This window comes from Budorcas taxicolor, chromosome 20, assembly GCF_023091745.1.
Source record: "Budorcas taxicolor isolate Tak-1 chromosome 20, Takin1.1, whole genome shotgun sequence".
Classification (NCBI taxonomy): Eukaryota; Metazoa; Chordata; class Mammalia; order Artiodactyla; family Bovidae; genus Budorcas; species Budorcas taxicolor.
In genome coordinates this window covers 27,783,723-27,809,983 of record NC_068929.1, presented here as the reverse complement: position 1 = coordinate 27,809,983, position 26,261 = coordinate 27,783,723, and the positions used below count along the sequence as shown (strand labels likewise).

Sequence of the window (26,261 nt, the reverse complement as noted above, 5' to 3'; positions counted from 1 at the left end):
TCCTGTATGTCAGAGGCCATGAAACTATTGATTTTATGAAAGGATTCATAATCCATTTGCATGTGAAGAAGAAGACAGGATCTGAAAAGAGGAAAGTCAGGGAGGTAAGTAATAAGTTTCTTTCTCTTCCCAAGTCACAAATCAAAATGCGCATTTTTGAACACACAAGCTAAACAGAATTAGAACGCCTTCACCTAAACACCAATTGCACTGAATTTTTTGATGATGCTCTACTCTTTTTCAGTATTAATTTTCTTTGTTTTGATGTCAGGACCTTTTTTATTTTTATATATTTTTTTAGCTTTTTATTTTATATTGGAGTATAACTGATTAACGATGTTGTGATAGCTTCAGGGGGACAGCAAAGGGACTCCGCCATACATATCTCAATATTAATGTTCTGCTTTAATGGTTCCTAATTTTATTTTTACACAAAGCATGTGTTATATAAAAACTCAAAAAACCCACACACACTGAAAGAGCCAGAGTTAGCATTTGGGTTTGTATTCTTGCAGAGTTTCTTCTACAGATTCTCCTTTCCCCCACAGTACTGATGCTCTTTGTGACTAAAGAAGAGGAAAGGGAGTCAGGGTATTTCAATGAAATTTATTCACAGAAGCTTAGAAGCTTAGCCAAACACACCCTGCAAAACACACCAGGTTTGTTCAGCCGCTCCCGGCTGCTCTGGTGAGGCCTTTCACCGGGTCCTCCTTGCCCTGACCCTCTGGGGTGGGATCCTTGGCACTGTCCCAGCCTCAGGCCTCAGTCTGCCTCCAGCCTGTGCTCAGCCCCAGGATGCAGTCCTGCTGGATCCAGATATGAAGCCCCTGACACGGTCCCCAGCCTCCTCTTCTTGTCATTGCAGGGAAATGTGTTCCAGAACACCAGGGACTCTTCCACAAAGGGAATCAGTGAGTGGGTGACAGGATGAAGCAAACACCACTTTCCTCTAATGGCCTCATTCCCATTCATGGAATCATCACAGCCCATTAGGGGAGATATAGCAGCCAATTCCAGTGTCCCAGAAAATGGCCTGCCCCGGGAAATTAGTCCTTTGGCTACGAGAGGAAAGGAACCTCTCGCATTTTTCAAGGACAAAAAGATAATCACAACAGCCTTAGCTACTATTTATGTAGCATCTGCTACATGGGGCAGTGTGCTAAACATTTCGTATTTACTTTCTTGTGTTAATTCACTACAAACTCTAAGAGGAAATTATGGACTAGCAGATAGGAGCATGACCTTTAGTTGAGACCCTGAGTTCCAATCCTGACTCTGACACTTGCGAACTGTGTAGCTGTAGGCAAGTGGCTTAACTTCCCTGTGCTTTAGGATCCCAGCCTGCAAAGCAATATAATGAGTAATATAAAAGAAATCTGTGAAAGTGCTGCACTCAATATGTCAGCAAATTTGGAAAACTCAGCAGTGGCCACAGGACTAGAAAAGTTCAGTTTTCATTCCAATCCCAAAGAAGGGCAATGCCAAAGAATGTTCAAACTACCACACAATTGTGCTCATTTCACATGCTAGGAAGTAATGCTCCAAATCCTTCAAGCTAGGCTTCAGCAGTATGGGAAGCAAGAATTTCCAGATATACAAGCTGGGTTTAGAAAAGGCACAAGAACCAGAGATCAAATTGCCAACACTTGTGGGATCATGGGGAAAGCAAGGGAATTCCAGAAAAACATCTACTTCTTCATTGACTATGCTAAAGCCTTTAACTGTGTGGATCACAGCAGACCGTGGAAAACTCTTAAAGACAAAAGAGTACCAGACCCCCTGACCTGCCTCCTGAGAAACCATATGTGGGTCGAGAAGCAACAGTTAGAACTGGACATGGAACAACAGACTGGTTCAAAATTGGAAAAGAAGGATGTCAAGGCCGTACGTTGCCACCCTGCTTATTTAACTTCTATGCAGAGTATATCATACCAAATGCCGGGCTGGATAAATCACAAGCTGGAATCAAGATTGCCAGGAGAAATAACAACTTCAGATATGCAGGTGATACCACTCTAATGGCAGAAAGTGAAGAGGAACTAAAGAGCTTCTTGATGAGGGTGAAAGAGGAAAGTGAAAAAGCTGGCTTGAAACTCAACGTTCAAAAAACCTAAGTCAAGGCAGACAGTCCCATCACTTCATGGCAAATAGATGGGGGGAAAGGCGAAGCAGTGACAGATTTTATTTTCTTGAGCTCCAAAATCACTGCGGACAGTGACTGCAGTCTTGAAATTAAAAGACGCTTGTTCCTCCGAAGAATAGCTATGACAACCCAAGATAGCATATTAAAAAGCAGAGACTTCACTTTGCAGACAAAGGTCCATCTAGTCAAAGCTATGGTTTTTCCAGTAGTCACATACGGATGTGAGAGTTAGACCATAAAGAAAGCTGAGTGCCAAAGAATTGATGCTTTCAAATTGTGGTGCTGGAGAAGACTCTTGAAAGTCCCTTGGACAGCAAGGAGACCAAACCGGTCAATCTTAAGGGAACTCACCACTGAATATTCATTGGAAGGATTGTTGCTGAAGCTGAAACTCTAATACTTTGTTTGGGCACCTGATGCAAAGAGCCAACTCACTGGGAAAGACTCTGATGCTGGGAAAGATTGAAGGCAAAAGGAGAAGGGAGAGACAGAGAATGAGATGGTTAGATAGCATCACTGACTCAACGGACATGAATTTAAGCACACTCTGGGAGACAGTAAAGGTTAGGGAGGCCTGGTGTGCTGCAGCCGCAAAGAGGGGTTGCAAAGAGTCAGACAAGACTGAGCAACTGCACAACAACACAACTCAGCAGAAAGCTGAGAAAGTTCCATTCTAACGGCATTCCGGGACACAGGGAATGTTCAAAATGGTTTCAACTGTCATTACTACTATTTCCTCCCATTTTACAGATGAGGAAACTAACGATTAAAAGATACATTATAACTCACAGAGTTAATCCAGGTCTTTCCACTTCAGAGGCCAAGGCACTGTCTTCAGTCATAAGTGGTCAGTAGTGGCTCAAGGAGCAGCAAGAAGGCACCCGATTCCTACATGATATGCTCTGTCCCCTCTCTTACACCAAAGACTGGGAGTATGGGCTGCTGTGCTGAATTCCCACAGACTCTAAACGTATCTTAGATGCTGTTTTGGGGAGATAGGAATCATCCCATTCGGGAGTTACCTGCATAAAGACCTGATGCCTTGTACACAACAGAAGGGGCTCCCCTTTGTCCTCTGATTCAAAGCACTGGGCAAGGCCACACTGGCATGTTGGGTGCATGCTCTGGAGAGGAAAGGGCTATGTGGAGAAGAGGGATGTTCTCCTGGTCCATTCAAGAAGGAGACTACACCTTTCTCTCTTACCACACCTGACTTGTGATGTTGCCCAGACTGTGCTTCCCTGGAGCCTCCCCCTGCCCCCACGAGGACCACCAGCTGGATCTAACACCCCTCATCCCCAACACCACTGTGCAGGCACTTTCCAGCCATGAGCCCCACAGTAACACATCACCCACAGACTAATAACTGCCACTGATGATACAAACAGCTGCCACTGATAATACATTTTCCTGATACTCGCCTCTTGATTCATAAAGTAGAAAAAATAAAACCTTAAATAACTGATTTTTAATCAATCAAGACTTTTTCTTCCCCACTAGTTGGCCTTCTGGGCTTCCCTGGGGGCTCAGACGGTAAAGAATCTGCCTCAATGCAGGAGATCTGGGTTTGATCCCTGGGAAGATCCCCAGAAAAAGGGAACAGCAACCCATTCCAGTATTCTTGCCTGGAAAATTCCATGGACAGAGGAGCCTGGTGGGCTACAGTCCATGCGGTTGCAAAAAAGCTGGACATGACTGAGGATGCACTCACTCCAATCTAAATTATTATATATTTGCAATGAAAAGTAGCGGAAATTAAAGCTTGAAATGATCACCATCAAAAAATAATTTTTTAAAGAACTAGGGCTAGAGTCAAGGCATCTTAATATGACTGTCATCATTTTTGCTAGTATTCAAAATACTAGCAAAAAAAAACAAAAAAAAACTGGGCAAGTTTTGATGCCTTTGGGCTCATTAAAAGCTCCCCCTCACAATGTAGTTTTCATCCTTAATTCCTTTTCTCCTTCCTCCAGAGTGCATCTGTGAACTAGAGAATTTATACTTCCTCTTTTCAGTGTTCCTTTCAGAACTTCTGCTAACCTTATGATCTGTTCCCTTCACTGCATCCCAGACAAAGGCAATTGCAAAGCAAAAGCTAAATTCAATTCTGCTACATCACACTGGAGAAAAATGGCTCAGTGGTTAAAGGCAGATTTGTGGTTCACTCTGGCTATTTCCTCTAAACTTGACAAAGCTCTTTTATTCCTTAGTCATGTAAAGCTATATCCAGATCAGCTACCATATCCCTGTACCCATTGTTTAAGAATGGAAAAAGAAAGTTGAATTGATGTGCAATAGTTATATTCAAGAAGACAATTTGGAAACAAAGATTTTTAGAAAATGAAATCACACATAAGCAGTCAGATTCCTAGGGTGCAAAAGTAAAAAAAAAATATATCAAATGACTTGAAGGCTTATACATTTAAATAAAAAGGCATGTACGTAGATGCTGGTGGTGATAAAGTACCAATGAAGTTGGAAACAGATGGCTCTGGGTGCAGATTAAATACACACACACACTTTATCCACATACATATTTACATGCATACATACAACTGTAATACGTGAAATTATGTATATCATTTCATATATTAAGCATAAATGTACACAGACATATCCTTCAGGATTTACTCTTGCAACTCTGCTTTGGGTTCCCTTTTAAATTCATCTTTAGTGATAAAAGGATCCCCTCTTATTTATTAGACACAAGGTTTGAATTTGCTTGGTGTTTTCTGCCAGTCGTGTTTTACCCTGTGTTCACCACAAAGTGTCCAGTTTCAAGACCAGCACAGCTGGAATGAGTAACTGCCTGGGCAAAGGGGCACCTCTGCTTGACTCTAACAGGATGAGGATGAGCAGCGAGGGGCCCGCTTTGCACAGATACCGAGCCCTGTCCAGCTGCACAGAAGTACATCAGGACTCACCAGATTCTGCGTAAACACGGAAACGTCCTCTGTGCTGTTGTCAGAATTGACACATAGCAGCCTCCCGAGTCTAGGGGAACGTATGACAGTAAAGGTTATAGTTCTGTTTCCTTCACTGTCCACGTCATTGGTCACAGCTCGCAGGTCACGAGATGAAAGGGGCTTCACGGAACCTAAGTGAAGATTAAAACATGCATGTAAAGCATATGAAGACTATGGTTAATGACTTTTAAAGACCCCTGGGAACTGGAAAACACGTAGTTATGTACAGGAGACTGGCTAACTTTAACTTGAAGTTGGGCTATGAGGAGCTAGTGATCCATAAGGCATCTGTTTGTGGATGTGCTTTGCTACTGGGGCTGGAGATGAAGAGGAAAATCCCACGAAAAGACCCCCTCAGCCTCCACAGTCCTGTGTGTCTAACTGATCCCAAGAGAAAGAAGGCATTGCCAGGTGAGTGGCACCCAGCTCAGCTCCGGGCACAGGAAGGCGGAGTCGACGTTGTGCATGGAGAGAACAGGAGACAGCCCCCTCCCCGGGAGGACAGGCCCATCCTGGCCTGATAGCAGCTGCAGGTGCTCCATGGAGTGTCCATCTGTGGACCCCTGAGGGAGAGGCTGGCTCTGGGACAAATGTGAGAGGTCTCCAGAGGACCCCCACGCATGCACGCTACATGGATAACATGGGGAGGGAGGAGCCTGTGTAGATATCATGGGAAGAAGAACCAGTGTGAGTGGTCAGTGTGCTAATGTGACCTCATTGATAATCAATGGCCAGAGAGACTGGGGGACATGCAGGTTAGAGCAGTGCTTGTCACATGCTCTGTACTGAAGGATCAGTGTTTCCCCCAAAATCCACTGTGGGCCAATAATTTTATAAAACACAATAAAACACTGCAATAATTTCAAATTGCTATAAAATTTCCAAACACCTCCTTTCACTTTCCATTCTTATCACTTCACAGACCAGAAGGTCCATGGACCACAGCTTGAGGAATACAGGGCTGAAGTACATATCCCTTCACTTTGCACGGGATTAAGGAGTAATCCCAACCTGACAGGATGGCAGATCTGAGAGAAATTTATGCAGTCCACCTGGCCCAGAATTTCACCTTCTCTCTTCTGTTTTAGCCCTAGCTAAAGGGCCTTAGCATCAGGTCTTGCACAGGGGCCTTGCACTAGCTCTTGGAGTAGGCACTCAATAAATTGTTTAACTAAGCCTCCTAAGTGGCATCCACTGTGCTTTCATTACTCAACGATAATAGCCCTGGAGAGTGAGGGCCACCAACTGCAGTATTTAAACCATGTTAGATGCTTAAAGGCAGGACCTTGACTATAGCTAATACACGGAGAAAACCAGCTTTCAGTAAGACTTTCAAACATGCAAGGAATGTTCTGAGCCTTTAATTAACTAAGGTTCCCTTTAAAATAGCAGACAACAAAACCAAAAATAAACAAAATTTCCTCCACTCAGCAAAGGAAACCGTCAACAAGATGAAAAGGAAACCTGTGGAATGGGAGAAAATACTTGCAAACCATATATCTGATAAAGGGTTAATATCCAAAATATACAAGGATCTAAAACAACTTAGTAGAAAAATCCCCAAATAACCCAATTTTAAAATGGGCAAATGACTTAAATAGACATTTTTCCCAAGACGACTTACAAATAGGCAACAGGTACATGGAAAGGTGTTCATCAGTGCTAACCATCAGGGAAATTCAAGTCAAAACCACAATAAGATATCACCTCACACCTGTCAGGATGCCCATTAACAAAAAGACATGAAGTAACAAATGCTAGTGAGGGACGTGGAGAAAAGAGAACAGAACCCTCGTGCACTGTTGATGGGAATGTAAATTGATACAGTCACCATGGAAAACAGTACAGAGTTTCCTTAAGAAATTAAAAGTAGAACTACCATATGATCCAGAAATCCCACCTCTGGGTATACATTCAAAAGAAACAAATTCATTATCTCAAAGGAAAATGTGTACTCCCATGTTTATTGCAGCATCATTCAAAATAGTCAAGGTATAGAGACAACTTAAATGTCAATCAGTGGATGAATAGATCAAAAAAATGTTGTAAAATGTGATATATATACACATACACACACACACACACACATACACATACACTGTGCTGTGCTTAGTTGCTCAGTCATGTCCGACTCTTTGCAACCTTACGGACTAGCCCACCAGGCTCCTCTGTCCATGGGGATTCTCCAGGCAAGAATACTGGAGTAGGTTGCCACGCTTTCCTCCAGGGGATCTTCTCAACCCAAGGATTCAACCCAGGTCTCCCACATTGCAAGTGGCTTCTTTATCATCTGAGTCACCAGGGAAGCCCAGTTATAATCTGTATGGCCTGCCTAATTTGAAAAGTTAATCTTTAATTCAATTACTTTAAAATAGGAGGACCTATCTGAGTCACTAAGGAAGCCCAAGAACACTGGAGTGGGTAGCCTATCCCTTCTCCAGGGTATCTTCCCAACCCAGGACTCAAACCTGGGTCTTTTGCATTGCAGGAGGATTCTTCACCAACTGAGCTACACAGTGAACACACACACACACACACACACACACACACACTGGAATAGTATTTAGCCTTAAAAAAGAAGGAAATCCTGTCATTTGCAACAACATGGATGAAGCTAGAGGGCATTAGGCTGATGTGAAACAAGTGAAACAAGCAAGACAAAGACAAATACTGAATGGTATCACTTACATGTGGAATTTTTTTAAAGTCAAACTCAGAAACAGAGATTGGAAAGTGGTTGCCAGGGGCTGGGGGTGAAGGAAACGGGGAGAGTTTGGTAAAAGGGTACAAACTTTCAGTTGTAAGATAAATAAGGTCTGAAGATCTAATGTACAGCATGGTGACTATAGTAAATACCACTTCATTGTATAATTGATATTTGCTAAGGCAGTAAAAGTGAAAAGAAAAAAGTAAACATAGGAAGACTTGAATGTATTCATTAGCTTGATTTGGGGAGGATCTTTTCACAGTGTACACAAATATCAAATCATCACATTATATATTTCAGGTATCTTACAATTTTTGTCAATTATACCTTTATAAAGCTACCAAAAAAAGTCTAAAATAAGATAAAATAAAACAAGAAAAGATAAACATAATAAAGTAAAATAAAATATCTGAGCTCTGGGGATAGGCACTAAGCCCTGGGGCTCCTGAGAGGAGGCAGAAGTACCTGGAAATATCAGCCTCAGGAACGCAGTTCTGACTCTTGGGCAGAGTCAGAACTGCCTTGGCACACACACACACAAAAGTATGCTTTAATTGGCTCCTGTATTTCTATAGTTCTTGCTGCTGAAAGTCACTGCTACCTTTTAGCTTCTGGAACTGGGGACCCAGGCAATGAGGTCATCCCAGGGAGGCCAAGAAAAATTATTCTGTATATTCAGTCAACGTTACACGAAGTCATAGCTGAGGCCCATTCTCTGTTACCTGTCGAGCAAGGGTCCCCCCTCCTGTCAGGTGGATTATATCTCTTGTGTGCAGTCTCTGGGCACCCCAACATCCAGCTTCTTCTCCTCCTCAATTTTTCATTGGAACTTTTAACACTGTGCTTTCTTAATTATTTCCTTAATGAAATCTTTTCATTTATTCCTTCACCTCAAGGATTATCTGTCAGGTGAAGGGGGTGTTGGTGGGAGGGCTCTTTAAAAAAATCATTTTATTTATCTTTAGTTGAAGCATGTGGCATCTAGTTCCCTGACCAGGGATTGAACCTGAGCCTCCTACACTGGAAGGACAGAGTCTTAGCCTCTGGACCACCAGAGAGGTCAATTTCCAAAAGTCTTTTTGGGTAGAGGGCCCATCAGAGATGCCCTAGGTCAATAGTACTTCTCGCTCAGCCAGGGTATATTAATCCCTCATTCCCTTGTCCAGCTTCCTAACCCAGGAGGGTGTCCAGTTCCTAGTCAGCAGTCACCCAGAGCATGCTCAGTCAGCAAGACTAGCTGGCTCCCTGCTGCAAATGCCTGATAAGCATCTCTGACCACGCAGCCCAATTCACCAAGAGCCAAACATCACTTCCCGCCAACCCCACCTTCTTTCATCCAAGCATTGATATTTTCATCAGTTAGCTTCAAGCACTTAATTTGGGAAAGATTTCACTCAAGTCCCACCTAAAGTTATACTGGAGAAGGACATGGCAACCCACTCCAGTGTTCTTGCCTGGAGAATCCCAGGGACAGGGGAGCTGGGTGGGCTGCCATCTATGGGGTTGCACAGAGTCGGACATGACTGAAGCGACTTAGCAGCAGCAAAGTTATATTCTATAGAAGAACTGCCCTACCAGGAGTGTGGTAATAAAAGGGCACTGTAACCATATCTGTTTGGCAAGCTCCCACGCTATATGTACCTCATGGCGATTTCAAAAGCAAGTTGGCACGTTGAAGACTCTAAGTCTTGGAGTAAAGATATCTTCTTACCCTTCTTTTAAGTACAGCAATTCTTAAACATACTCATATCCTATTATGTTTGCTTCATGAAAAACCACCACCACCATAGCAGCAAGAGTTTCATGGCCACTGTGCATTCCTTCAACAGACATTATCAGGTGCCTTGTACGTGACAAGCCCTCTAATGAGGAATGGAGATATACCAGGAAACAGCACAGACCCAGTCCTGCCTTTTCATTTAGATGTCATGATAACTCCTAAGATGTATGTATTTTTTTCCCTCCTCGCTAAGAAGGGATGATAAGGTTAAGCAACTTGTCTAATGGTCAAACGTAGATCTCACTGACTCTGAAGTCAGTATTATTAGAAAGCTGGCACTCACTATATTGCCTATATCATACTATTCAGTTGGCCGAAATGTTCATTTCAGTTTTTCTATAAGATGCTACAACCAAAATGAACTTTTTGCCAATCCAATACTTTGAGCTCAGTTAAAATGACCCCTGAGTTAGGAAATGTGATGAATGATTCAGGAAATCTGATAGAGGCAGCTCTCCACCTTCCAGACACAGCCTGCCTCCTCCCTGGGCTTTGCCTCAGCATCATGCTGTCCTCACTGGTAACCTCTCCCCTCTCTGTTCCCACCATCACAATGCTGCTCACTCTGCAGGGGCAGCTTCAGACCCATCTGGCCAACAAGATCTCCCTCCCCATTGTTGCCTATGGGAAATTTTCCTCCCCCAAACTCAAGGAGCTCACCCAGGCTGCACCCTCACTGGACACTTAGGATAATATATTTTGCATGATTACTATACTCCTGAGTATAAGTCTCTTATTTCCCCAATGAGTAAGTCTTTAATTTTTCCCTTGAGGATTGACAGTCTTTTCTTAAAGTTCTTGGTTATCTCCCACTAAGTCTTACAATATTCAATTCAGTGTTTCAAGACTATCTGACTAAAAGACTTTATAAATCTCTGCTCCAAACCCTTTAGCAACATGCTGTGACTTCCTTCTGCTTTCTTCTCTCCCTCAATTCCCATCATGCAGGACAGATGGCCCATTGGTGAGACATGATTCCCTCCATAGCATATCCAAACCCCAAGGGGACTGAAGACACACAGTTTGCTATGAATATCCTTCACTGCTCAGTTATTTAACTCTAGGTCTGTGCAAGCTTATATTCCAGACCAGTTTGACAAAACTCTCAAGCTCAACCCCCACCTCTACACTCTTTGTAAAAGAGCCAGGTACAGCTCTGATACACAGAAAGACTAGGACCTAAGGCCACAGTATGTTCCAACATGCTATAACTAAATATAAACACATTCAGTGGTGGCATTCAAGGTGAAAAACTGGTTACAAAATTCCTTTCTGGGGAACAACTTTTCCTGAAAGAAATAGAATATATGTATAAGCATACACACACACATATATATACGTGTATTTGGCGTGCTGCGATTCATGGGGTCGCAGAGAGTCGAACACGACTGAGAAACTGAACTGAACTGAACTGAATTGATACTTATATACAAAATAATAATGAAAATATACATTAAATTTACTTTCTTAGTTGACAACCAGAAAGTCTGTTTAGAACTACAGCTCTTCCTACTTTAAAATAATTGAGTTAAAGATTGACTTTTCAAATTTGGCAGGGCATACAAATTATAACCGGGCTTTCCAGGTGACTCAGTGGTAAAAAATCCGCCTGCAATGCAGAAGATGCTGGTTTGATCCCTGGGTCAGGAAGATCCTTGGAGAAGGAAATGGCAACCCACTCCAGTATTCTTGCCTGGAGAATCTCATGGACAGAGAAGCCTGGCAGGCTACAGTCCATGGGGTCACAAAATAGTCAGATATGACTTAGCAACTAAACAGTAACAACAACACAAATTATAACTAACCTTCAAACATTCACTCAGTAAGTATTTTTATAATTATTTTGGCTTACCCTACAAATTCTCACAAGTTTCAAGCCAGGGCCGCTTTTTAAGGCAGTATACAAAGGAGGCAGAACAGCATGGCCCAAGTCTGCTGGGCTGATAATGAAGAGCCAATTGGTATGAGCTCAGTGGGGGTGATTGAAAAAAAAAATTGACTACTGCTGGGCTATATAATATTTTAATAATTCAAGAAAGTAAAACACACAACATTTCCACATAAGCACTGCTGCTTATTAAATTGCTCTGCACCATTTCCTGGTTGTGTGTATCAATCCATCAATAACATTAAGACGGAGACAGACTAAGCAGCCACCATGATGGTCTTATTCTAAGGGAGCTGATATTCTAACATAGAGGCAGTCCTGGAACAGAGGCACATACAGAAAGAACAGATACTGTGATCCGAGCACACGGTCTGGGGGTCATGTCAGCCCTTGGTCTCGAGGCTTACGATTCCTATCAGTCACCTGACTTTGAACCCGCCCACGTCTCAGTTACTTATGTGCCAAATAAAGATGATCAAAACTTGCTTTTAAACACATTATTTTGTTTAAATCTTTATAACAACCCAGTTCAGTAGATTAAAAAGATACAAAACACTATAAAAACCCAGATGTCAATAGTATCTATTGATACCATCCTATAATAGAAATAGATTTTCTCCTATTATAGTTCTATGAAGTCCATAGCTCTATAAAAAGGAATAAACTGTCTCCAATATTTCAGGACACATAGGTCAACTCGAGTTTGATAAGAGCTACAGTAGCTGACAGCTGACACCTGGAGCCAAACCAGAGGTGGAACACAGAGAGTCCCCCTATCTCCTTCCCCTGCCAAAGGGCTAGCTAATAGATGAAGGAGGCAGAGGTCACTCAAGGCCTGCTCCCAGCAGGATCTGATATGGTGGAGGCGGGTCCCAAGGGAAGATGAGTCAGGCATCTGTCATCATCACCCCTGTAGCATTACACAGCATCAGGGACCAATATCCTCGGGAGGCTGCGGCAGAGCCAGGCTGAGCAAGACTCAACTATGCCTCTGGAGAGAGGATGAGGCCATGTGGTCTTCAGAATCACAGCCCACATCCAGGAATTCTGATGCAGAACAGAGGGGTCACTGCTACTTGGGGACATTAGGGTAAGAAGAATGCCAAGAACAACTGGACCAAGGGACCCATAATGTCCATCCCATCTCTAAAATCTATGACTCCCTCGTTCTCATTCCACACCCACCCAAGCTCAGATCAAATGTAAGAATCAACTGATGGAAATGTACACGAAAATTCATCTTCCTTCTTACTGACCAGGGGCTGGAGTTGGATATAAGTCATGGTCTGGGGATAGAGAATGACAGAGAACCAAGAATAACAGACCTAACAGGCTAGGGGGAGCTGGAAAAAGAAACAGCTCACTTCGGGATCTGAGGATAATGTACAAGTTCTGGTGGAGGGTTCTTAGATACAGGATGCAGGGAGGCCAGAGTAGGGCAGGTGCAGTGCCTGTCGGAAAGGGAAAGGGGAGGGTTACTCAGGGCTGTGTCCATGGTTACTCTATGTTTTGCAGAGTTCCACAAGGGTGACAAGAGATACTTTAACATGTTTTTCTTGCTAAATTAATATTCAGTAAAACAGGTGCCAGAAACTCGAAACTTTCTAAGCTGTAGCGGCTATAACTCCCCTTGAATCTGTCTTCAATCACAAACCAGAGTTTAGCCAGAATAGATGAAAGGTATTTAATCTTTTGCAGCAACGAGATTTATTCTAAGTTTAGACCCTCTTTTTAATAGATGGCTGTATTTTTTTTCCAAAATATTAGGGTGTAGTAGTTTGCTTATTTTTTAAAACAACAAATGGCACTCTAATTGCCTTGAAAAATGATAGAAGCATTGCACTTTTCAGAGAAAAATTATGGACTATAAAAAGGTTTTAGAAGAGAAGAATCCAGGTTAACATATCTTCAGTTAAATTTTGATAAAGATTCTTTTTGTGAGCTCAAAGGCTTAAGGCACCTAAAAGTTTCAAAAATTTTCCTTAAAATTCTTGTTTTTTTTTGAAAGTTATGAACAGTGATTTTTCTCTAGGTTTATTCAGAGGTATGTAAGCTTTGTCTATTTCCTGGTTGCACAATCAAGTTATATCATTTCTTTAAGCCACAAATTCTGCCAACTTGCTGTGAATATACCACCTATTTCACACAGATATAAGGATTAAAAGACTAGTACACCACTAGCCCCATGATCTCAGTCCTGGTTGTACTTCAGGACCACCTGAAACTTAAAACAAAATGGTGGCCAGCACCTAGTCCAAAGAGTCCCATTCAGTTGGTGAGGCTGAGACACTGGTATTTTTTAAAGCTTTGCAGTGGTTGAGGATGACTGGCTAGAGTAACCACAGAGTGACCATATTATTAAAATGATCAATGTCTATATTTTACTGATAACATTGCTGTTGTTGTTCAGTCGCCAATTCACGTCTGACTCTTTGCAATCCACTGGACTGCAGCATTACTGATAATGTATATCAGTTAAACAAGTTATAATACACAGGGTTTTTTTAAACTGTAATGTAAAATTTTATTATTTTCTGTGCAATCTACCTCAGTGCTTTTGGAAAGAAATAACAAGTTTAAAATTTTTTTCTTCCTCTTTTATTACCCTTGCCATTCGGTAAAACCTTGTTCTATCCTTGCAGTGAGGGTTTTGAGTCAGAGATGCTCACTTCTATCTCTCCATCTCAGCCAGGCTGAAATGCTTGGCAAAAACCAGTTCAAAGGCTGTAGGGCCTCAAAGCAAGAACTGCTGGTCCCCTGATACACAAGGTTTTTTATATTCAAAACCAGAAAACCCCAAGATCCAGGTAGTCATGATAGAAGCTCTCCTGCTTCTTTAAGGACCCTAAGGCTAGTGCAGGAAGTGTACACGGACTACAAAGATTCCTTCCCCCACTGCCCATCACCAGCATGCCCTCTTCTGAGGAACAGGAAAGAGGAGGGACAGGGGTGGGGGATACCCAGCCTTACTTCTGTTAAATTCCTGCAAAGACACAATCCTTTTTAGGACTTTGTAACTGTTGTTGAAGTCACTCTATAGTAAAAGATAATACTTTATACTATGCAGGTAGAACTTTCTGTATTTAGAAAGATATTATATTAAGTTATATTTCAATTTATTAATTGAAAAACACTTAAACCCAAACACTCAATGAAGTTAAAATCTTACCTGGGAAGATGCTCAGTCCTCTGTTTACTTCCAAGCTAATGATCAGAGCTCGAGCTGTGATGCTAAAAATTTGTCGTGGTGCAAAGTTCAAACCATCAGTAACCTGAAAATTAAAGCCTCCTGACATTGCTCCTTCAAGAGAAGAAATTACAGTCTGATCAGTCTGGTCATTTTGCAAAAGCCACCCACTTTCACCTTCTCTCCCACCTGATCTCCCTGCAAAGCTACTCCTATCAATTTGAGAGTTAGTTAATACGGTAACCAAGCTCACCAAATCAAATACTGTCAAAACACGAAATGAAAAGAATACCAAAAAGGTCTACAATGCATATTCCCGCCTCATCCTCTCCTGAAAGTAATAAAAGAAAGCAAAGATATCACCTCCAAGAAATTTTTTTAAAAATTTAAGACATGTTCATTACCTGTATTTTATTATCTTGGAGTCAATTTATACCAATAAAAGTAATACAAGGATGCCGCACACACATGCATCCCTTAGCAGTTTCTGAACTATTGATAACACTTGATGATAATGAAAATCAAAACTAGAGGGAATTAAATAACACAGCCCCTCCCCCCCAAATACTTTCCCATTATTCATCTATCTCTGTTTCCTGCTAAGAGGGGAAAGAGCAAAGTGGAGAAAGACTCAGCCCCAGTTTTGTTAAATTTCTGCAAGAAGACAATTCTACTCTCATACTTCCGTCAAGGGATCAGTGACATCAACAAAGTTATAAATTAACTTATGTGTGAAACAGAAGTTGGGCTGGGCCCCTACTGATCCTGTTTCCCCGAGTGCTTTACCAGCCTGACTCCCAAAGCACCAGGCAAGATCATCACGCAGAGAGCATGACGATCACAGCCCCCTCGCCTTTTGAAATTGTTCATCCAGCAGTGAATGTGCAGCCCACAGGTCTCTGCATCATGTAATAGGTAGAAATGCCCTCCTCGTTGCCCTCAGGGACATGCGGCAAGGAACAAAGGAGGCATGATCAGGATCTGCAATTGCCTACAAGTACTCCCTTAATAACATGATTTAATAAAAGGCTGGTTAATGACTTAACCTTCTCTTAAGTCTCTGTTATTTAAGCAAACCCAGAGAGTTCTGACTCCTCAAAATAAAAGGTTACAGCCTTTACACATTTTTTCCCCAATATACTGGAGTCACCATATTTAAAAAAAACAGAGGAAGAGAATTCTGGGTCTGCTTAATTTAGAATAGAGGCGCACAGCCCAATATTATTTTTGTTCGTTTGCTCCTTTTTACTAGAAATAGTACTTTGAAAGTTGCATTTAATTAAATGTGAAACTATGGAGAAAATGGTTTCTGCTATTGTGAATTCGGAAACAAAATGGAAATGGAATCCAAAGGAATCATAGCAAAACTAAGACTAGAACAGTGTACTAGGTACACTGACTATCACACAAATTATGACCAAGAGACAGAGGGAGGGAAACATGAAAGTGACCTGTGGATTTCATTGCATAACCTTAGACTCTCCTGACCTGACAGTACTTTCAGAAGGGCAACCTGAAATCATTTATCCCCCCACTTCTTGGCTGTATCGACCTACTTAGATTGTTATGTGGAAAAATGAATTAGATTAATGGCGGAGCACTTTGCAGATATAAATGCTAAGAGAGACTAATTAAACCTAAGCCTTTGTCTGCGGCTGCTGAGGGACGGATGCAGCAGGGAGAACCAGCTGGTTTTAGCAAGAGGCTCATCTGCAGCTGGGCTCCTGCCACTTTGAAGGCTATTACTGCCTCCAGGTCCATTTAGAAAATGTGATGGATTGACTCTCAAGAGAGCTTGACTTTAACTCTCCTTTCTGCTTTTTTAGAAGAAATTATCTTCTCTATTTGCCAAAAGCAAATATTGACCTGGTAGTTGACAAACAAATCAATCCAAAGAGCTAATTTATATTTCAATCCTTCTCTGCAAAGAGTAACTTCAGCGATTCAAACTACTCTGCCCTGCTATGGGTGGCAGCTATTAGAGAAAGCCCAGCTTTAGAGTCAGACCAGTTCTATCTTTCCGGGCCTCAGTTTCTTCATCTCTATAATGAGATCGTTTACTCCCAATCCCTCAGAAAACTTCTGCAGATTAAATGAAATGGGTCCTGTCACTGTATCTCCTGCAGTGCCTAGCACATGCCAGACAATCAGTAACTCCTTCCCACTGCACACTGCTTAGTCTTAGAAACTCTCTCTGTGCAAGTCTCTAAAGCAGTTCTCACTATTTTGAACATATGATAATCCTTTCATAGAGATAAAAAACTTCTAGGCCCTTGCCTAATAATACCTGGATTTTTAGTATCTAGTAACCAAAACCACACATAATTGGCAGAAACATCGTATCAATTCAATGCCCCTTTAAATGAATTTTACTTTATTAATGAGAACAACTGCATACAATTAAAAAATAAAACACATGTGGAAAAGATCATTTAGTCTAGAAACAATGCTTTGGTACACATGTGGGTAGATTTATGATTTTAGATTTTATTGCAGTAAAACTAACCCCCAACAGGTCCCGAGGCTACAGGTTTGGAACCACTAGATAAGAGCAGTCACATAGTAAATGCTTTTCAGGTTATCTGGGAATTCTTTGTACTTAACTGCAGAGATAATCAGGAAATTACTACCTCTGAATTTAGCAGATTTTAATCTTTGTTTTCTTTATTATATTTTCAAAGAAGGTAATTAAAAGTGGCTGGAAAGATACAGCTTTTAGCTTTCCCATCATGCACCCCAGGCTCACACTCCTCCTCCTCCCACTTCCTCCTGTGGCTGAGAATGGGCAGCTTGCCCTCTCTGACCACTGTCAAGGGCAGCCAGGAAACAGGCCAGCTAGATTACCCCTCCTGCAGATGTACAGTGGTGATGTGACTTACTGATTTACTGGTGACCAGAGGGAAGAAAACAAAGCCTTTTAATATCAGGGTCTCTTAGATTTACAGTTATATCCATTCATTCATCCTTGTAGTTATTCATTTAACAAATGCATTTGTTGCATTCCTAGCATTTGGAACATTACCTGGCACATAATAGGTATCAATAGGATTTCATTCTTACAACTAATTTTTATTAAGCCCCTACTATGTTCCAGTCACTGTTCTTAGGTGGTGAGAATGTAAGAACAAACAAAAGAAAGATCCTATTCTTCTAGCCCTTATACTCTAGTGGGGAAGACAGACCACACACAAGTGAACAAATCAGTCTATACTACAACGTAAGGTAGCCAGAATAAGGGATAGAGATAAATGGAAGAGATGTGATTTCAGTGGGTGGTCAGGAAAAAGATCTCTGAGAAGCTTGCATTTACCTTTTTTATATCTAATGGATAAACAATAAGGACTTACTATACGGCATAGGGAACTGTATTCAATATCTTGCAATAACCCATAAAGGAAAAGAATCTGAAATGTACATATTTCACCTCACATAACAATGTGAGTAAGCCAAGTATGAGTTACAGGTACCATCTGATGTTTGCTATTACTGGCCTTACTCAAATGTAAGGTTAAATGTACTGGCCTTACCAAAATGTGTGACTTTTTAAAAAAACTATACAGTCTGCAAGGGTTTTAGATGGCTTGTGGTTTTCCGTCTGCAGCTATTAGGTTTGACTACATGTTAACCTTTGACTGAAACACATTTTAGTTTCACATTGCTTTTCTCAGTTACCTACCAGTGTGTACAAACACTAGCTGGCCCTCGTTGATCTGAGCCTGGGTGAAGTTCTGGATGCTACGGCCAGGAATGGACTTGAGAGCCAAATGTCCATTGCTGGGTGAAGAGACCAAGTAGGCCAGGTCCTGTGGGGAGGAGTCCCTATCCACTGCACAGAGTTCATCACGGGTAATCTCAGTGACAGAATTCACCCATACCTTAAAAAGAAAGAATCACAGATCTTGTGAGGACAAATTCCAATCACATAACACCAGTAAACTGAATAACTATGAGACACCGGTCCCTTGCACAAAGACTTAAAAGAAAAAAAAACTAGAGCAACTCACTCAAGTTTTTAAAGCATGATGAGTCTTAATTCAAAACAGACATATAATTAAATGCCAGATGAAATGCAGAGCATGTTGTAGTGTTTATTTAATTTATGAGATTTCAATAAAAAAAAACAGGATTCATTGTTATTTATTCAGAACTAATTATTTAAACTGCATATGCATTTATGTAAAGTACAAAAGCAATAAAATTGATGGTTACTAAGTACTGTCTGTGTGGCTGGTATATGCTAAGCACTCCATATGGAATCTCAAATAATCACAGCAACTACCCCATAGGGTTGACTTAAGGATTTCTATTCATTACTTTAAGAAGCAAATGATTTCATCAGCTTTTAAATATTTGAGGGCAGAACACAAACAGTACATTTTTTATTTTTTAATTCTCCTTTATCCTATCCATCTTGCAAAGAAACAAATACCTAGTCCCCATGGCCTTGCCATGTTTACTATGCTTGTGTGTGTGTGCTGTTGCTTGGTTGTGCCCAACTCTACAGGACCCCATGGACTGTAGCCTGCCAGGCTCCCCTGTTCATAGGATTTTCTAGGCAAGAACACTGGAGTGGGTTTCCACTTCCTTCTCCAGGGGATCTTCCCAACCCAGGCATCAAACCCAAGTCTCCTGCCTGCATCTCCTGCATTGGCAGCCAGGTTCTTTCCCACTTGAGCCATCCAGGAAGCCCAGGTGAGTGCTTACTACAGTTGTTTCTGAGTAACAGTCTCCATTTTTCCAATTGTATTTAAAATCTATTTACATTAGTCAACAAGTCATCCTTTTTTGAGCATCTGCTACATCCCAGGCAATGTTCTGGTGCTTGCAATACATTAGTACACAAAACAGAGTCCGGTCCTCATGAAGCATACATTCCAAAAGCAGGGGATAAAGGGATACAGGGAAGAAATGATAGGAATAATGAAAAAATAAATGACAGTCTGTTAGAGAGACACAGGCACTGTGAAAAAATTTTAAATGAAGCAAAATGAGATGCTCAGATGTTAAATAGGAGGCTTATCTGAGGAAAACTGGAAGGAGGTGAGGGAGGACCCATGAGGACACGTGGGCAAGAACAAGCAAGAAGAGAGCACAGCCCTACAGTGCGAGCGAGCCTCGGCCGTCTGCGGAGCAGCAAAGAGGTCAGCGCAGCGGGACCAGAACTAGCAAGCTGAAGAGCAGAAGGAGGCACACCGACACGGCCTCCAAGGTCAAATCCTGCAGGCTCCTGAAGGCCGCCTGGGCTTCACTTGAGTGCAACCAGGAATTACCATGGGGCTTTAGGTGAGCCGTAACCTGGGCCAGCTTAGTGATAACAGATCCCTGTGGCCTTGTGTCAAGGACAGAGTGTGAGAGGCCAAGGATAGAAGTAGGACAACAGTTAGGAGACGACTGCCATAATCCTGCAGAGAGAAGAGAGTGGAGGACATTGGAAAGGAGGGAAGAAGTGGGGAAATTCTGGGTGCTGTCGACAGTTTCTAACGAGCTAGGTGTGGTGAGGTGCAGAAGAAGGAAGACAGTGAAAAGGACCTGGTTTGGGTCTCAGCAACTAGAAGGACCAAATCACCATCAACCGAAATGAGGGTAGGTGCGGGAGGCGCGGATCTGGGCAGTAAGAGAAGGAGTTCGGTTTTGAAACCCCCAAAGCCCGAAAAGTCACTTCAGTCGTGTCCAACTCTTTGCGACCCCATGGACTGTAGCCTGCCATGCTCCTCTGTCCATGGGACTCTCCAGGCAAGAACACTGGAATGGGTTGCCATTTCCTCCTCCAGGGGATCTTCCCGACCCAGGGATTGAACCCGTGTCTCTTATGTCTCCTGCACTGGCGGGTGGGTCCTTTACCACTAGGGCCGCTGAGTTTAAAGTGCTTGCTGAGACATCACATCACATCTCATGGAATCATGCTGCCTGGGGTTTCTCTAATCCTATGGTCATGTGATATTTCACCAACACTAAAGGCGGTGGCTTTATCACTAAATAGATTTTCACATTTCTGTCTGTATTTATAAAGTCATCCCACAAAAATACTGTGCATATTTCCAAACTTATGTGTCATTCTCTGCTCTCTGACAAGAACCTTATCCTCTTCTACACTTCTTACCAACTCTTTAAAAATTCTACCCTAAACTATTTAGGAGGTAATTGCTCTGGTCTAATGGGCTGTTCTCTTCAGTAGAAAATGCAGTTTGTGAAATTAACTATGACTAAACAGAATTTGAGAAAGGGTGATCAGAAACTACATAGGATTTCTACATTTTTCTACCAGAAATGATATGCCACTTCAGCTATGAAACTTTGGGCACATTTCTCAATTTCTCTGTGCCTCAATTTCCTCTTTAGTGAAGTAGGAATAATAGAATTATTATGTATAATGAGTGATATAAAGCACTGTAAAGTACTGAGAACAAGTTTTACCTGGCACAGAGTAACTATCCAATAAATATTAGCTTTATGTTACTCATCTTTCTTCATCAGATTTGGCTCTGAGAATGGATATGATTTTTTAATATGACTTAAAAGTCACCTGGAATGTAATATCACTCTTGACGCTATTCTTTATTTTTTAACTTAAAAAAAAATTGGCGTATAGGGACTTAACTGGTGTTTCAGTGGTTAGTCACCTTCCAACACAGGGTTTGATCCCTGGTTGGAGAGCTGATCCCACACGTCACGAGTCAACTAAGTCTGCATGCCGCAACTACTAAGCCCGTGGGCCACAAGGAAAATCCCCCACCCCCTCGACACACAAAAATTTAAAAAGAATATTGGAGTGTAGGTGATTTACAATAATGTGTTACTTCCTGGTATACAGCAATGTGATTCAGTTATATATATGTATGTATTTTTTCAGATTATTTCCCACTATAGCTTATTAAAAGATATTGAATATAGTTCCCTGTGCTTTGCAGTAAATCCTTGTTATCTATTATATATGTAGTAGTTTGTATCTGTTAATCCCATACTCTGATTTACCCCTCCCCCATCTCCTTCCCCTCTGATAACCATGAATTGGCTGTTCTACGATACGCACCGCACATTTTGCTTCATCCCACAGCATTCCTCCCTAATTTGGGATGCGTAGTTTGTCTGTTTAATGTTTGTGTTGCCAATGGATGCTCCTATGTCTTGGTATTTGGAATATGCCCCCAGAGGAATTTTCAGCCCTAAACTCTAAGAACATCAATTTTAATAGCTACCAGAAATACTAATCAACCTAACGTCAAATTGTAAGTTTTGGCTTTCAGTTAATCCATGAAAAGGCTACAGTTTCTATAAAATATACAAGTTGGACTGCCTAACTAAATTCTAAGCCCAATCATCCTAGTTTTGCCCTTTTTACATTTTAAAATCCATAATGAATCTTATCTTCATTTCTTCAGGAACTTGATTTGGAAACATACTGCCATTTCTCTTCCTGTGACTCGCAGATACTCATTTTTTCCAGTGGTGCACACAAAAGCTGCATGAAGCATGTTTTCCACTGTAGTTACTATTCTGTGAAACACTGTTTTTGCCCCTCTTGCCTCTAGAATATATCATCTTCCAAAACCAATGTAAAATCTGCCACTCAAAACAAGAGCTAGTAACCTCAGTTCTCCATTTCCACTCAAACAAAATTTACTTCAGTTAAAAGTCCCATTGCTTTTGATGAGACCTGATTTAATGCCTAGTCTTCGGTAACAGAAACTTCAAATGGGCAGGGACAAGAAAACAAAGATTCCAAACTTGAATTCAGATTTCAGTGTGATCCAAAGCCCAATAAATAATGGCTTAAGGAACAAATATCTGAGAAAATTAACACTTGAACCTGGAATGATGTATTTTTTAATTCACTTTTATTTTAAACAGGACGTTAGATTTAGAAAAATGATCCAATATATCCAAATTATGATCCAAATATTTAAAAACCCAGGCCTTTGTTTGGGGTTTCAGGAGGGATGTGAAATATCTGTGAATGGACTATCCCAATCTTTGATCCTTCCAGGCCTCCAGGCCTCCAAGTCACCGTTTCAGACTTCGCTGCCTTCATTTCTCTACTGTCCATAGCTCTCAGAGATCTTTACAGTGATGGCAAGTGCTTATCAGAAACAAGCAAATAGTTCTATTTTTGGTATAAACAACAACAACAAAACAAAATGTACAGTACCATTGAAAGCAAAAGGTGAAAAATAGAAAAATGAAGCCCCCTTGTGGACACCAATACATTTTATCAAGCATGCACGAAAATCACTGGTCATGCCTGAGTACAAAAGTACTCAGGAGAGCGTACTTCAGAGGAAAATGCAAAGGATTCACCCCACACAGTCTAACTCAAATTCCTAACTCCAGTCTGTCATGCCAAAATGACCTCCTGTACCACCAGTGATTGGTCATGTGCTTCAAAGCAATGTTGTTTAAAGTACTCCAGGAGAAAGGAGTGTGCTTGGAATGCTGGGACTGAGTGGTGAATGCTCAGATTCCTGCCTCTGAACTCCCATCCGGAGTCTGAGAGCCTCAGCAGTTCTACCCCGTCCTCCCGCTATCTTCGCCCACACAGGCTGTAGATGAGTCTCCGTGCCACCTCCTCTAAGCTCCGATGACAAGTGAGGAGAGTGAGCGGTCATGTGGGATGGACTGAAGGTCTTGAGAAAATGCTGTTTGAAAGTCAAAGACAGCAAAAGAATCTGAAGACTCTGATGGTTAATTTTATATGTCAACATGACTGGGCCACAGGGTACTCAGATATTTGGTCAAATATTACTCTGGGTGTTTTTACGAAGATGTTTTTGGAGGAGGTTAACATTTAAATCAGCTGAATAACACAGATTTCCCTCTCTTAGGGGTGTGTGTGTGTGTGTGTGTGTGTGTGTGTGTGTGTGTTAATCACTCAGTCGCCTCCGACTCTGTGCCACCCCCTGGACTGCAGCCCACCAGGCTCCTCTGTCCATGAGATTTTCCAGGCAAGAATACTGGAGTGGGTAGCCATTCCCTTCTTCAGGATATCTTCCCAACCTAGGGATTGAACCAAGGTCTCTTGCATTGCAAGCAGATTCTTTACTGTCTGAGCCACCAGGAAAGCCCCATCTCAGGTGAGAGGGCCTCACCAATCAGCTGAAGGCCTGAGTGGGACAAACTGGCTGATCCTTTCCTGAGTAAAGAGTATTCTTTCCTGCCTGACTGCCTTTGAACCAGGAAAGCCTTTACATGGGGCTTCTCTTATAGCTCAGTTGGTAAAAAAAAAAAAAATCCACCTGCAATACAGGAGACCCCAGTTCGATTTCTGGGTCGGCAAGACCTGCTGGAGGAGGGATAGGCTACCCATTCCAGTATTCTTGGGCTTCCCTTGTGGCTCAGCTGGTAAAGAATCCACCTGCAATGCGGGAGACCTGGGTTCGATCCTGGGTTGGGAAGATCCCTTGGAGAAGAGAAGGGCTACCCACTCCAGTATTCTGGCCTGGAGACTTTCCCTTGACTTCACACTATTGGTTCTCCCGCATCTGCAGCCTGCCCCTTGCCCATAGATCTTGGGACTTGCAAGCCTCCATGATCACGTAAGTCAATTCCTTATAATAAACCAACAAATAATACACACACACACTCACCCTATTGGTTCTTTCTCTGAAGAATGCTTCATAATACAGAGGCCTTATTAATTCATATTTAGGACTGTTTTTGTCCCAGACTCTGCCACTGTCTAACTTGATTATTTTGGGCAACTCACTTCATTTCTGAAGCTTTCTCTCTTTTTGAAAATGGAAATAACAGTAAAACTCACTCTATCTACTTCCTCAGGTCCTTGGGCTTCTTACCTATAACCATGAAGGAAGACAAGAGTAGAGCATCACAGTTACAAGTGAAAACTTACATCCTCACCTCTGTCACTTACTGTCTACTAGCGGCTCTTCCATTTCTGATCATGGGCAAATGTCTGAGTCTCTCTGTGCCCCAGATTCCTCATCCTTAAAATGAAAACCACATCCCAGAGAGTTGTTACAGATTCGATGAATAAATAAATACAAAATGCTTAGAACAATGTTAGAAGCAGAGTAAGTACAATGTAAGCATCAGCGACTGTTGTTGAGGTTGTTGCTCAGTTGCTCAGTCATGTCCAACTCTTTGCGACCCCATGGACTGCAGCACACCAGGCCTCCCTGGCCCTCACCATCTCCCAAAGTTTGCCCAAGTTCATGTCCATTGCATTGGTGATGCCATCCAGCCATCTCATCCTCTGACACCCTCTTCTCCTTCTGCCCTCAATCTTTCCCAGCATCAGGGAATTTTCCAATGAGTCAGCTGTGTGCACAAGATGACCAAAATACTGGAGCTTCAGCTTCAGCATCAGTCCTTCCAACAAAAAGTCAGGGTTGATTTCCCTCAAGATTGACTGGTTTGGTCTCCTTGCTGTCCACAGGACTTTCAGGAGTCTTCTCCAGCACCACAGTTTGAAGGCATCTCTTTGGCGCTCTGCCTTCTTTACGGTCTCACTCTCACAACCGTACATGATCACTGGGAAGACCACAGCCTTGACTGTATGGACCTTTATCGGCAATGTCTCTGCTTTTCAACACACTGTCTAGGTGTGTCATAGCTTTCCTGCCAAGAAGCAACTGTCTTCTGATTTCACGGCTGCAGTCAACATCCACAGTGATTTTAGAGCCCAAGAAAAGGAAATCTGTCACTACTTCCACCTTTTCCCCTTCTATTTGCCATGAATGGGGCCAGATGCCAAGATCTTAGTATTTTTTAGTATTTAGTTTTCAGCCAACTCTTTCACTCTTCTCCTTGACCCTCTTCAAGAGGCTCTTAGTTCTTCGCTTTCTGCCATTAGAGTGGTATCATCCGTGTATCTAAGGTTGTTGATGTTTCTCCCGCCTATCTTGATTCCAGCTTGTAACTCATCCAGCCCAGCGTTTCTCATGATGTGCTCAGCGTATAGGTTAAACAAACAGGGTGACAGCAGACAGCCCTTGTTGTACTCCTTTCTTAGTCTTGAACCAATCGGTTGTTCCATTCAGGGTTCTAACTGTTGCTTCTCAACCTGCATTCAAGTTTCTCAGAAGACAGGTAAGACGGTTTGGTATTCCCATCTCTCTAAGAGCTTTCCACAGTTTATGATCCACACAGTCATAGGCTTTGAAAGTGAAAGTGAAGTCGCTCAGTCTTGTCCGACTCTTTGCAACCCCGTGGACTGTAGCCCACCAAGCTCCTCCGTCCACGGGATTCTCCAGGCAAGAATACTGGAGTGGGTTGCCATTTCCTTCTCCAGGGCATCTTCCTGACCCAGGGATCGAACCCAGGTCTCCCGCATTGTGGGCAGATGCTTTAACGTCTGAGCCACCAGGGAAGCAAAAGCTTAGGCTTTTGCGTAAAGCATAGGCTTTAGCGTAGTTGATTAAACAGAGGTAGATGTTTTTCTGGAATATTCTTGCTTTCTCTATGATCCAGCAAATGTTGGCAATTTGATCTCTGGTTCCTCTATCTTTTCTAAACCCAGCTTGGACGTCTGGAAGTTCTTCGTTCACATAATGCTGAAGCCTACCATGCAAGATTTTAAGCATGACCTTACTAGCACAGGAGAGGAGCGCAATTGTTCAACTGTTAGAACGTTCTT

At 42.1% G+C, this 26,261-nt stretch overlaps 1 protein-coding gene across 1 annotated transcript in view; it reads right to left on the bottom strand.

Moving 5' to 3' along the window:
- LOC128065918 (chondroitin sulfate proteoglycan 4-like) overlaps positions 1 to 26,261 on the bottom strand; it is a 68,454-nt gene that overhangs the window by 15,240 nt on the left and 26,953 nt on the right. Inside the window, exons 6-8 of the mRNA XM_052658959.1 lie at positions 18,348 to 18,546; positions 14,654 to 14,785; positions 5,068 to 5,240 (exon numbers count right to left, since the gene is read on the bottom strand). Coding sequence (XP_052514919.1) covers positions 5,068 to 5,240; positions 14,654 to 14,785; positions 18,348 to 18,546 — 504 coding nt within the window. The remainder of the gene's footprint in view (positions 1 to 5,067; positions 5,241 to 14,653; positions 14,786 to 18,347; positions 18,547 to 26,261) is intronic.